The sequence below is a fragment of the Ahaetulla prasina genome, chromosome 5 (genome assembly GCF_028640845.1).
Source record: "Ahaetulla prasina isolate Xishuangbanna chromosome 5, ASM2864084v1, whole genome shotgun sequence".
NCBI lineage: Eukaryota > Metazoa > Chordata > Lepidosauria > Squamata > Colubridae > Ahaetulla > Ahaetulla prasina.
The window spans coordinates 130786300-130801001 of NC_080543.1; the positions used below are offsets into that span (position 1 = coordinate 130786300).

The following is a 14702-nucleotide window of genomic DNA, read 5'->3' on the forward strand; positions in this document are numbered from 1 at the left end:
TTTTCTCCGAGTAAGGAAAATTTGATACCACTCTTGCAGACCAATATGGGATTCTTATTTGCAGGTTACTTATGTCTTTATGATTATATGTTTTAGCCATCCCAAGGTTTTTCTAACCATTTTGGCTTCAATAAAATGCAAAGCAAAGAGATCATGAGAAAACAGCTTCTGAAAGACTTTTGAAAGACTTCTTGAAACATTCAGGAACTGCAAGATTGGGAAAAACCTAAAGCTTATGTAAAGCTTATATAAAGTGTGTGTGTATATATACACAGCTCATAAAGGTAAAGGTTCCCCTCGCACATACATGCTAGTCATTCCCGACTCTAGGGGGCGGTGCCGAAGAGCCAGCGCTGTCCGAAGACGTCTCCGTGGTCATGTGGCCGGCATGACTCAACGCCAAAGGTGCACGGAACGCTGTTACCTTCCCACCAAAGGTGGTCCCTATTTTTTCTACTTGCATTTTTACGTGCTTTTGAAACTGCTAGGTTGGCAGAAGCTGGGACAAGTAACGGGAGCTCATCCCATTACACGGCAGCACTAGGGATTTGAACTGCTGAGCTGCCGACCTTTCGATCGACAAACACAACGTCCTAGCCCCTGAGCCACCACGTCCCTACACAGCTCATATATACCATATATTTCAGACTATAAGACACACCTAAATTTACAGGAGGAAAACAAGAAAAAAATAATTTTTGGCCTCCGCAGCCCCCAGAAGCATGCTGCAGTGCTCCCCACCACCTGTTTTCACCAAAACCAGACCCATTTTTGGGCTCCCAAGCCCTCTGCACGTCGCATTTTCGCCCTCCCAGGCCCCCAGAAGCACTCTGCAGTGCTCTGCATGGCCTGTTTTCTCCAAAAATGGGCTGCGCGGAACACTGCAGAGTGCTTCTGGGGGCCAGGAAGGGCAAAAATGCTTGGAGGGTTTGGGAGGCCAAAAACGCCTTTATTTGGTCTATAAGATGCACCTAAATTTTCACCCACTTTTATCCTTCCCCTGCCGCGCCCACCAAGCCACGCCCACAGAATCAGTAGTAAAAAAATTTGAAACCCACCATAGGACTAGAAGACCTCCAAGGTCCCTTCTAGCTCTCTTCTGATTGATTGATTGATTGCTTTATACTATCTTTATGTTGTTTGTAATCTCTCAGCTGATGCCAATCCATGACAGACAAAAAGTAAACATCGATCTACAGGTACATGAATTTACTCCTGGGTACAGATATTTCTGTTTCTCAGTTGTTCATCCCAGAACTAAAGCAAATTTTTACCACCTCTAAGTAAGTTGATAAAAAAAAGTTTAATTTTTAAAACAGTTTAGGAGCTGTGTCCTGTGTCCCAGCAACATTAGATAGATAGATAGATAGATAGATAGATAGATAGATAGATAGATAGATAGATAGATAGATAGATAGATAGATAGATAGACTGATTAGCATTACAATATAAAGTAGATCCCACAAAAATAAAATCTGTCCACTCTTGATGCATTACTCTTTGTTATTAAATGTTATTATGGGACAGTCATTGTCTCTGTTGTAAGTAAGTAATGATGCTATCTGATTGCAAGATGCAAACTGTACCGCATTAAATCCATGCCGTAATGCATCGCTGTTTCCATACACGACATCTTTACTCAAAGATGCATCAAATCCATTTTCCTTCCATCTTGTTTTGCATTTTAGTGGGAAGTGGGCGAGGGAAAGGCTTAGCCTATTTGTCAAATTCAGTTTGTACCTGAGTTGGTACTCAAGCGCAAGGAATTATTCATGCATTAGTCATTTAAAGCAACATCTTGAATTCCAAATATGAAGAGGATTTATATCTGAACACTCTCTTTATATTTATGTAGCCATTTTCTTGGCAGAATGGCAATATCCATCTGTCATAAGCTACACGCCCTTACACGAGTCGTGTGCTGTAGATCCTGATATGTGTTTCCACTCTGCATATTTTGCATATTGAGGTAATTTGTTAGCACAGCCCATATTCCAGCCATTACAATGACTGGCCAGAAATGCCAATGCATACAGAGAGAGGCTGTTCATTCGGTAGGCATTATTTAATTCTCAAATGTATAGTCCCTCTCGGCCAATATTTGACTGGGTGGGGGTGGCCAATTTTTTTAAAAAAAACTTTTAAAAGCATTTTTTCTACAACCTCTTTGGCCGAAGAGCTTGTAAAAAATGCTTTTAAAAGGTTCTGGCGATCAGGCAACTCAGCTGGGATCGCCAGAGGAGCCTTTTAAAAGCTTTTTTTTTTACCTCTTGGGCCGAAGAGGTTGTAGAAAAAAATACTTTTAAAGGGTTCTGACGATTCCAGCTGGGCCGCACGATCATCAGAGGCTTTTTTTTTTTAACTTTTAAAAGCATTTTTTTTTTGGTTGAAGAAACCAGAAGAGCTGGTCTTTCATTTTTGGGCGAGAGCATGCGCGCCGGCTAGCTGATCGATGCGTTCGCATGTGCGGAAGTAACTGGAAGACTTGCTGGCCTGAATTACCTTATCGGACATGCACAGGCCCTCTGGCCAGCTCCTCTTCCTGGTTGCGGCCCTGATGAGCACGCATGTGAAGTGCTCCCTTTTCGCACTTGGTACCATCCCTGAGCACACTTCCTGTTTGGCACTTGGTGCCGAAATGGTTCGCCATCACTGGTATAGGGTCTCCTGCTTGAGCAGGGGGTTGGACTGGATGATCTACAACAGGGGTCTCCAACCTTGGTCCCTTTAAGACTTGTGGACTTCAACTCCCAGAGTTCCTCAGCCAGCTTTGCTGGCTGAGGGACTCTGGGAGTTGAAGTCCACAAGTCTTAAAGGGACCAAGGTTGGAGACCCCTGATCTACAAGATCCCTTCCAACTCTGTTATTCTGTATCTAAGATAGGCCAAGTCAAGAAAGAGATAGGACAGAGTTTTGAGGAATGCTACTTTATTGTTCTACAGTATAATAATAGAATATTGAACGTGTTATCAGATATTCTGCCTGTCCCTAAATCGATTGGTTATTTTGATTTTCCCCCTCCACATTTTTTTTCTCGCATTGTGTTGCTGTTTTTACTTCCTTAATGTTTCATTCCTTCATTCCCCAATATCATTTTCTACATTTTTATGACAACATTCACCTAGGCGTGCTCTCAAGTAATGGATCTACATTCTTTATTGCAACTTGGTAACCCACTCAATCACTAACCAGGAATCAAAATACCCACCTCTAGACTCAAAAGCGCTGCCTTATCCCCACTCAAATCCCTTTTCCAAATAGGTGCTGGCTGGACCCTGGAATGCATTGTTGTTTCTTCATGTGGACTAGTACCTTTTAAATAACGACTCCTAATGGAAGTTTTGAGGGACGCGGTGGCTCAATGGCTAAGACGCTGAGTTTTGTCGATCGAAAGGTCGGCCGTTTGACGGTTCGAATCCCTAGTGCTGCCGCATAACGGGGTGAGCTCCCATTACTTGTCCCAGGTTCTGCCAACCTAGCAGTTCAAAAGCAGGTAAAAAATGCAAATAGAAAAATAGGGACCATCTTTGGTGGGAAGGTAACAGCATTCCGTGCGCCTTTGGTGTTGAGTCATGCCGGCCACATGACCATGGAGACGTCTTCGGACAGCGCTGGCTCTTCGGCTTTGAAACGGAGATGAGCACCGCCCCCTAGATTTGGCAACGACTAGCACGTATGTGCGAGGGGAACCTTTACCTTTTAATGGAAGTTTCTTCACCAAGTTCAGGAAGAATGTTTCGTCCCAGTGACTTCGGTTTTAGCAAAGATATGCTTCTAAAACTAGCTATTATTAAATAGAAGCAATTTATCTTTTTTGTTCCATTATGCAAATGTCTTTTCAAAAGTGAGCTTAATGCGTAGTTTATACTGAGGAGTATTTCTGTATGAAGTTCCTCAAGAAAGATTTGAATCTTTATAATTAGGAAGGGCAAATATATTAATAAGGATAAAGGGATAATTTTCTAATCTCCTGCGATGCAAATTAGTTTGTAATTTTTTATCATTTACTTCAGAACTGGCAGAACAATGAAATCTTTGTTCACCGGCAAAAGGCGCCTTGGTTGTCAGCTTGACACAGCAAAACTGCACATTATCTTAAAGCAAGCATTCATAGGCGGCAGAAGACTATAAATACATATGAGTTAGTTAAGGACATGTACATACTACAAATCCAGTCAATACAAAAAAAGTTTGAATTTTACACATCAGACTCAATTCCGATCCATTAGGGGTATTTTGGGGAAATCTTCTGAGTTGATTTATCTTACTGTTTTCTAGATCAGCGGCCTTCAACTTTTTGGGCACCACGGACCGGTTTCGTGGCGAGAGGATTTTACGTGGAATGGAGGAGGCGTGGTTTCACGTGCTGCCTGCATCCCACAGATGGGGCTTTGATTTTTTGAATGGACCGGTTCCTGGCATGCCGCGGACCAGTTCTGGCCGATGGACTGGGGGTTGCCAACAGACCCTGGGAGAAAGGGAAGGAGAGATTGGAATGTGTATTCCAGATGATAACAAGAAAATCTCATGGGAACCAAGGATGTTTCAACAGGTGTTTGCCAGAGTGGTGGAAATCTTCCCACAACACCACCTGGACATCTAATTGGACAATGTGACCCGCACTAATGTGGGGGGTGGGAGGAGGGAGGATTCTATACTTTAATTCTACTGAATTGCCTGGGAATTACCCAGAGCTGTTCTTGCTTTCATTCTGTTGTGACCCAGGCCCAAGTAGGTAGTAAGAAACTCAGTTCGTGAAAAAACGAACAAACTTTATTTGAACAGCTGAGAATTACTTCATTCCCACCGTAGTTCAACTAAAGTAAAACAAATTCCTCCCAACACAAATTCCTCAGTCCTATCACCAACCTTGGTCCAATCAGGCAAACTGCCAGAGGCCTTTCTTGGCAAATGTTCAGAAGTCACAAATATAAAAATAAATGCAAGAAGATGAAGCTATCAATGTTGTTTTCCGGCAAAGCCCAAATGCTGTTGCTGGTCTGTTTTAAGCCTTATGGGAGGGGCCAGTCATCTCTTGGCCCTACTCCCGAGTTGTCCTCTCTGCTTGAGCTGCTCTTGCCTTCTGGCAATTTTTCTCATGCGTGCATTAGGAACAGGCTCCTCCTGTTCCTCTGCCTCACTACCATCAGTCTCTGGAGGCTCTGGAGTCTGCACCTCACTCCCCAATGGGCCTGGCCTCACCTCAGCCTCATTGCTGTCCGACTCGGCTGCCAGCTCCGCAGGCTGCTGGCGGACCACAACACATTCTGTGCTGAATGCGACTTTCAGCAGTGAGCGAACCGGTTCTCTCTTTCTTTGAAGTGGGCCCACCCACCTGCCCCTGCGTTGTACTCCCCTATATTTCTGCTTCCAAACCCCAGCTGATCAGGGCGGCAGAGTGGATTGCCGTTCCTCAGCTGTTTTCCTTGCTCTCAGCAATGTGGAAGTTCAATTTCCTGGAAAATGCGCACGTGCACGCTCAGCAAACCGGTTGCTAAACCGGTAGGATCCCACCCCTGCTTACGACGAATAAGGTGGTCCTTATTTTTTCTACTTGCATTTTTACGTGCTTTCGAAACTGCTAGGTTGGCAGAAGCTGGGACAAGTAATGGGAGCTCACCCTGTTACACGGCAGCACTAGGGATTCGAACCGCTGAGCTGCCGACCTTTCGATCGACAAGCTCAACATCCTAGCCCCTGAGCCACCGCATCCCTTTTATCATTACTACCATGTTTCCCCCCCCATATTTTCTGTTCTTTCTGACAAAAACTTATTTCTGTTGAGGTTTTTGGGGGCAAATAATGGTGCTTTCTTTGGTGTCCAATAAAACTACTGTTACCACTCTTCGTCGACCAGCCAAATGATGTATTTTCATTTGTTGCCAACAGATTAATTATCTCTGTTCTAGATTACTTGACGCTTTGTTTCATATAAATGGCGGTTTTCAAGTCTAACATTTTTTAGTGGAGGCTTTGCTTGTCAGCTAATATATTCACCACGCTTGAAAACGTAATATCCTTTGGAGACCAAGTTGTCAACAATATCTTGGCTTAGTCTTCAAAACATTTACAGAATTCTGCTTTACAAACAAAATCAGGTTTCTGTTGTAATGGAAAATGTATCTAACATATGATCTGCAAAGAATAAAGGAAGGTGTAATTTACTCTATTTGAGATTCACTGGCTTATAAACAGATGGGTAAACCCAGCCATGCTATGCAGGTAATAGGATTCTGAAACATAAGTATGCAAATCTTTATAATCACCCCGGTTAGTACTATGTATCTCATCACAAATAATTAAAAACATGGGACCATGTGGATTTGGGTTGTAAAAACAGGGCACATTTGAATGATTACACCATACTATCCTTATTCATCCCGGCAATAGATTAAAACTCTGCGTTTTGAAGGCCATCTGCTTTGTATGGACGAGACACCTGTTGTGAAATCGACACAGAAAACAGTGTAAAATTTGGGATACGTGTTCTCCCCAAAATGTGATCAGATGTTTAAAATATACAATTCAGTAGGATAAGGGGTATCTAGATAAAGAAATAGGGTAAGTGGGGATTTCCCCACGAAGTTGATATTTGGTAGGTGACAGGTTTGTAACGCTTGTGGAACAAAACAATTATTGTATCAGCCTGAGTAGTCAAAGTAATGGATCAGGGATACCAGATGTAGGAGATTGTTTAACTTGTTCTGCTCATTAAGAATGGGCTTCTCCAAATGACAGTAGTGATAAGATTTGATACAAATCCAGAAATTTCCTGACCAGTTAGAAAAATCAATCAGTGGAATAACTTGCCTCCAGAAGTTGTGAGTGTTTCAACACTGGAAGTATTTAAGTAGAGAAGAACAGGATGCAAAATAAATTTATAAACAAACATTTTTTAAAATAAAGTAATAATAATTTATAAAATATATAAATATAAATTTATATATTTATATATTATATATTATATATATATATTATATTTATATATTAATAATTTATACACACAAACACACACACATATATATATATCTATACACACACACACACACACACACACACACATATATATATATATACACCACGATGTAAAAAAGATGTTGAGACTCCAGAAAGAGTGCAGAGAAGAGCAACAAAGAGGATTAGGGGACTGGAGACTAAAATATATGAAAAACGGTTGCTGGAATTGGGTATGTCTACTTTAATGAAAAGAAGGACTAGGGGAGACATGATAGCAGTCTTCCAATATCTCAGGGGCTGCCACAAAGAAGAGGGAGTCAACCCAGAGGTGAAATGCTACCCCACCCACCTAGGCTTTGCGCATGTGCAGAGGGTCCAAGCGCGCACGTAACGTGCACGTGCACTTCCGAACTGATAGGAAGTGTAAGTAGATTTCACCCCTGGGTCAACCTATTCTCCAAGGCACCTGAGGGCAGGACAAGAAGCAATGGGTGGAAGCTAATCAAGGAGAGAAGCAACCTAGAGCTAAGGAGGAATTTCCTGACAGTTAGAAAAAGTTGTGAATGCTCCAACACTGGAAGTTTTTAAGAAGATGTTGGCTAACCATTTGTCTGACGTGGTGTAGGGTTTCCTGCCTAAGCAGGGGGTTGGACTAGAAGACCTCCAAGGTCCCTTCTAACTATTCTATTCTATTCTATTCTATTCTATTCTATTCTTGCTATGCTATGCTATGCTATGCTATGCTATGCTATGCTATTCTATCCTTCATTCCAATCTGCTATTCTATTCTATCCTTCATCCAGTGTTCTGTTCTATCCTATCCTATCCTATCCTATCCTATCCTATCCTATCCTATCCTATCCTATCCTATCCTATCCTATCCTTCATTCCAATATGCTATTCTATTCTATTCTTTCAACCAATGTTCTATTCCATACTTCCACGTCTCACAATACTAGACAACACAGTATCAACAGTAGAAACCTTTAAATTTCTATGTTCTATCATATCGCAAGATCTAAAATGGACAGCTAACATCAAAAACATCATTAAAAAAGGACAACAAAGAATGTTCTTTCTGCGCCAACTCAGTAAGCTCAAACTGCCCAAGGAGCTGCTGATCCAATTCTACAGAGGAATTATTGAGTCTGTCATTTGCACCTCTATAACTGTCTGGTTTGGTTCTGCAACCCAACAAGAAAGACACAGACTTCAGAGGATAATTAGAACTGCAGAAAAAACAATTACTACCAACCTGCCTTCCATTGAGGACTAGTATACTGCATGAATCAAGAAGAGGGCCATGAAAATATTTACAGATCCCTCACATCCTGGACATAAAATGTTTCAACTCCTAGCTTCAAAACGACGCTATAGAGCACTGCACACCAGAACAACTAGACACAAGAACAGTTTTTCCCTAAAGGCCATCACTCTGCTAAACAAATAATTCCATCAACACTGTCAGACTATTTACTAAATCTGCACTACTATTAATCTTCTTATAGTTCCCATCACCAATCTCTTTCCACTTATGACTGTATGACTGTAACTTTGTTGCTGGTAATCCTTATGATTTATATTGATATATTGACCATCAATTGTGTTGTAAATGTTGTACCTTGATGAGCGTATCTTTTCTTTTATGTACACTGAGAGCATATGCACCAAGACAAATTCCTTGTGTGTCCAATCACACTTGGCCAATAAAATTCTATTCTATTCTACCCTTCATTCCAATGTTCTGTTCTGTTCTATTCTATTCTATCCTTCATTCCAATATTCTATTCTGTTCTATTCTATTCTAATCTTTCATCCAGTGTTCTGTTCTGTTCTATTCTATTCTATCCTTCATTCCAATATTCTATTCTGTTCTATTCTATTCTATCCTTCATTCCAATGTTCTCTTCTATTCTACATTATATTCTATTCTATTGTATTCTATTCTATTCTGTCCTTCATTCCACTGTTCTGTTCTGTTCTGTTGTATTCTATTCTATCCTTCATTCCAATATTCTATTCTATTCTATTCTATTCTATCCTTCATTCCAATGTTCTATTCTATTCTACATTATATTCTATTCTATTGTATTGTATTCTATTCTATTCTGTCCTTCATTCCACTGTTCTGTTCTGTTCTGTTCTGTTGTATTCTATTCTATTCTATCCTTCATTCCAATATTCTATTCTATTCTATTCTATTCTATCCTTCATTCCAATGTTCTATTCTATTCTACATTCTATTCTATTCTATTGTATTATATTCTATTCTGTCCTTCATTCCACTGTTCTGTTCTGTTCTGTTGTATTCTATTCTATTCTATCCTTCATTCCAATATTCTATTCTATTCTATTCTATTCTATTCTATTCTATTCTATTCTATTCTATTCTATTCTATCCTTCATTCCAATGTTCTATTCTATTCTACATTCCAATATTCTATTCTATTCTATTGTATTCTATTCTGTCCTTCATTCCACTGTTCTGTTCTGTTCTGTTCTATTCTATTCTATCCTTCATTCCAATATTCTATTCTGTTCTGTTCTATTCTAATCTTTCATCCAGTGTTCTGTTCTGTTCTATTCTATTTTATTCTATTCTGTTATCCTTCATTCCAATGTACTATTCTATTCTATGTATACACAAACACATACACACACACATATACATATGTACACATGCACACGCGCGCGTACACACACATGAATGACAGTTTGCATCCTGCTTGTGCGTTTCGCCACCTGCCTCCCCTTCCCTCGTCCTTTGGCTCACGACGACCCCACTCAATTACTCCTCCCCACCCATAAGCCCTCAAGGGGATCGCTCTCCCCCTCCCCCCCTCCGCCCCCCCCCCCCGCTGCACCCACAAACGAGTCGCTCCGCCTTACTCCGAGGAGTAAGCAACTCCGGAGCCACACCTCCGAGGAGGAGTCGCCTCAGAGGGCCGAGTGACGTCACCGCCACCCCCCCCATGCCACTCCACACCCTTCTGAAACGACGGTTAAGGCGAGCGGCGATTGGTCACCCGCTCTGGCCCAATCCGAAGGCCGCCTTCCGGCCGCGCGGCCTCGCGATTGGCCACGTCCGCGCCAGCAGGGGGCGTGGCCAGGGCGGCGGGAGAATTCGAGCAGGGACAGATTGCCGGGGAGGGTCTCGGCTGCCGGAGCCGCCGCCATGGAGAGGGTTCCCCGCGGGAAGACCCAGCCGCCCCGCAGGCAGGCCGCGGAGGCGCTCGGCACGGAGGGAAGCAGCAGCGGCAGCAGCAAGAAAGCCAAGTTCGTAAGTATTGGGGAGGGTCGCCAAGCGGGGAATGGGGGCGGGAATAGGAGGAGGAAATTGATTGGTTCCTGGGCGTTGGGGAATGGGGGAATAGGAGGAGGAAATTGATTGGCTCCTGGGCGGGGGATAGGAGGGGAAATTTATTGGTTCCTGGGCGGGGGATGGGGAATAGGAGGAAATTGATTGGCTCCTGGGCGGAGGGAGTAGAGAGGAAGGGTCGCATTGTGGCTTATAAAGGAGGGGGCTGGGGTGGGGAGGGGGTCCCATGCATAGTGCAAAAAGGGGCTTCTATCTGGTAGTGCTTGCAAAGCAGCCTTTTAATGGGAAGGGGAATTGTGGTTTCTCCAAGTCATGTAATCTAGGTGGCTAATGTGCAGGATTTTAGAATAGGCTAGAAGAATGGAATAGAATAAGAAAGAATAAGAAATAAGGATAGGATAGAATAGAATAGAATAAGAAATAGGAATAAGGATAGAATAGAAGAAGAAATAGGACTAAGGATAGGATAGGATAGAATAGAAGAAGAAATAGAGATAGGATAGGATAGAATAGAATAAGAAATAGAATAAGAAATAGGGATAGGATAGAATAGAATAAGAAATAGAATAAGAAATAGGAATAAGGATAGAATAGAATAAGAAATAGGGATAGGCTAGAATAGAATAGAATTTTTATTGGCCAAGTGTGATTGGACACACAAGGAATTTGTCTTGGTGCATATGCTCTCAATGTGCATAAAAGAAAAGATACGTTCATCGAGGTACAACATTTACAACACAATTGATAATAGGATAGAATAATATAGAAAAAGAAAAGAAAAAAGAAAGAAAAGAAATTCTTTATTGGCCAAGTGTGAGTGGGCACACAAGGAATTTGCCTTTGGTGCATAGGCTCTCAGGGTACGTAAAAAGAAAAAAAACACCACATTCATCAAGAATCATAGGATACAACACTTAGTGAGAGTCATAGGTTACCAAATAAGCAATCAAATCGTACTATGATACTAAATAAAGCCATACAGAGATACAAGCAACAAGATACAAGTCATAAGTGAGAGGAGATAGGTAATAGGAAGGATGAGGAAGGATAAATTTTGCATGTATGTACGTATGTGTATTAGAGATGGAGACCCTTTAGGAGCTGCATGCAACCAAATGTCATTTTGAACGTATGCCCATTGGTGTACATTCAAAAAGTGACAATTAAGTCTAGGTCTAATTGACCTGCGCTGGGAAGGGATAATGAAATGACTGGGGTTGCACTAGACTAGGGCATAAGGAAAGGAGGGGGCTTGGGAGGGTCCCTTGCACACTGAAAAAGGGCTATTCCTAGTCATTTTAAAACATCCTTTTAGCTGGAAGCGAATTGTCGTTTCTCTGTGTCATATAATACATGAGGGCATGTGCGTAATTTTGTATTTCTTTCCTCTCTTTTTTGTCATTTTTATGCAGTGCATATTAGAGGTGGAGACCTCTTGGGAGTTGTACGCAACCAAATTTTTAATGTATGCTGATTGGGGTACATTCAAAGTGACAATAAAGTTATTCTAAGTCTAATTAGGAGTCAATTCCCTTCCCACTAAAAGAGTGCTTTCGGAGCACTAGGGACAGCCCTTTCTCAGTGTCCAAGGGACCCTCCCAAGCCCCCTTCCTTATACCCTAATGTAGTGGTCTCTAAACCTGGCAATTCTGGGAGTTGAAATAGCCTTTTAAGGGGAAAGGGATTGAACCTGCACTGGGAAGGGGTGGGAGGATAAGAATGGGGCCTTGGGAGGGATTGGGGTTGCGTTAGGGCAGGGGTCTCCAAATTTGGCAACTTTTTTTTTATTTGCATTTATATCCCGCCCTTCTCCGAAGACTCAGGGCGGCTTACACTGTGTTAAGCAATAGTCTTCATCCATTTGTATATTATATACAAAGTCAACTTATTGCCCCCAACAATCTGGGTCCTCATTTTACCTACCTTATAAAGGATGGAAGGCTGAGTCAACCTTGGGCCTGGTGGGACTTGAACCTGCAGTAATTGCAAGCAGCTATGTTCATAACAGACTTTCTTAGCAGTCTGAGCCACCAGAGGCCCTTTAAGACTTTAACTTTAAGACTTGTGGATTTTAGCTCTCAGAATTGCCAGGTTTAGAGACCCCTGCACTAGGGAAAGGAAGGGGGCATGGGAGGATCACTTGCACATTGCAGAAGAGATGTTCCTAGTGATTTTACAACATCCTTTTAATGGGAAGGGAATTGACCTGCAATGGGAAGGTATGAGAAAATGACGGGTTGTATTAGGGCATAAAGAAGGAGGCAAGGTCACTTCCACACTGAATGGGATTCCCGTAGTGGTGCTTGCAAAGTGGCCTTTTAAAGGGAAGAAATGGACCTGTTCCGAACAGGATTGACCAAATATTTGGAGTTACACCTGGTGTATTAGGATCCTAAAGGGATGAGTGACTTCTTTGGTGAGACCTTGGGGTAACTGCTCAGACATTACAAAGAGGTTGCCCGTTGTGGTGCCGGTGACATGTTGCACAATTATCTTTTATTGGAAAGGGAGTTAACTGATGCTTGGGCAGGTACGATAAACCATCTGGGGCCGTAGTAGGGTTTGAGAAGGGGATCTTTGACCTCTTGGGAAAGGTCTGACTGGTTGTGAAAGGGAAATTGATTGGTTGTGCCTCCAATTTTCTCCCTAAAATTTCAGGAGATTTGCATATACAATGGTACTTTGCTACTCATTGTTAATAGGTTCCAGGAGGTGTGATGAGTACAAGAAATGATGAGTAACAGCAAATTTTTTCCCATAAAGAATAATGTAGTGAGTCACAAGTTCTAACTTGTGTATTGAATACCAAACAAATGATGAATACTGGGGCAGCATTTTTGCCTCAAAATGCATTGAGTACCAAATTTGATGAGTTTCAAAGCTGTTTGACTACTCAGGTACCACTGTACTTTGCTTTTCTATTTTCTTTGAGGTGTGTATAGGCCACAGAAATATTCTTGGACATCAGCCTTAGGCTACACTCTGGTCTCATTTGTAATTCCTTTTTTAAAATTGGAAGAATCTCCAAAAAAATGCTTAGAGTCATGAAGAGGTCAAAGAAGGTCAATATATTTGATAAAGCAAGTATTTCGGACACAATACTTTTATAGACTTTACTTATTGTACAGACAAATCTTAGCAAGATTGTGAAACACTATATTTTCTCCATCGATCTTGTGATTAAAAACCTGGCAAACCTTCTAAAGTTGTGTCTACTGTCAAACTATACCTGGAGTAATCTATGTCCCATGTTACACAGCTGTATCATGGATTTTCAAGTAGTTGTGCATATACAGTAAATATTTTAATGCTTCCATGAAAAAGATCATAAAATCCTTGCATACACCAAGCCATATATCACTTGCATAATATTTGACAATGACGTCTTTATCGACATCTGTACATGCTTATCTGAAAATAAATCTGTGTTTCTCCGAAAATAACGCCTCCCCGGATAATAAGCCCTCTCCCGAAAGTAAACCCTTCCTCGAAAATAAGCTCTCCCAAAAAATATTTAACTGCATACGCAGCCGATCCCCGGCATTTCCTCTGGTTAGGGTTAAGCAGAAAGAGCTGGATTTTTTTTTTTTTTGAATTTATATCCCACCCTTCTCCGAAGACTCAGGGCGGATTACACTGTGTTAAGCAATAGTCTTCATCCATTTGTATATTATATACAAAGTCAACTTTTATTGCCCCCAACAATCTGGGTCCTCATTTTACCTACCTTATAAAGGATGGAAGGCTGAGTCAACCTTGGGCCTGTTGGGACTTGAAGTCAACCTTGGGCCTGTTGGGACTTGAACTTGCAGTAATTGCAAGCAGCTGTGTTAATAACAGACTGCATTAGTCTGTTGAGCCACCAGAGGCCCTTGTATCAGGTAAGACGGCAAGAGTAGCCCTGTCTTGCTCCACGCGCCCCAAAATAATAAGACCTCTTGGAAAATAAGGCCAAGCGCTTATTTCGAGGTTCAAAAAAAATATAACATACTGTCTTATTTTCGGGGAAACACAGTAGTACATTTGATATTTCTGAGTAATATGCATGAGATTTTGGCATCGGGTTTATTTCCCAGATGGTAATAGCTATTGTATAAAGTGAAAAGTTATTTATACTTCATCCACTGGAACAGATCCTTTTTATCCATTCGAAGATATCATGTTTAGTAAATTCTTCTCTCTTGTTTAAAAGATTTGATTAAAATACAGTAAGCATTCCCCTCCCCCCCCTTTTTTTTATAATAGGATGATAATTCTAAACAGACTTCAAAATCATTTTGGGTTTCTTGAGAACATGGATTTCTTTTTTTCCTACTAAGACCCATGGGAATTTTTTTAGAAATGGCTTACAAGCTCTACTAAAGGCTGTACTTTTCCTTTCAGGATTGAATTTCAATTGAGTGCTGAAACATCATAAAAGCTCTGC

At 41.5% G+C, this 14702-nt stretch overlaps 1 protein-coding gene across 1 annotated transcript in view; it reads left to right on the top strand.

Moving 5' to 3' along the window:
- The first annotated feature begins 10081 nt into the window (after positions 1–10081).
- Positions 10082–14702, top strand: part of DIAPH3 (diaphanous related formin 3) — a 156987-nt gene continuing 152366 nt past the window's right edge. The window contains exon 1 of the mRNA XM_058184947.1: positions 10082–10237. Coding sequence (XP_058040930.1) covers positions 10133–10237 — 105 coding nt within the window. The 5' untranslated portion in view covers positions 10082–10132. The remainder of the gene's footprint in view (positions 10238–14702) is intronic.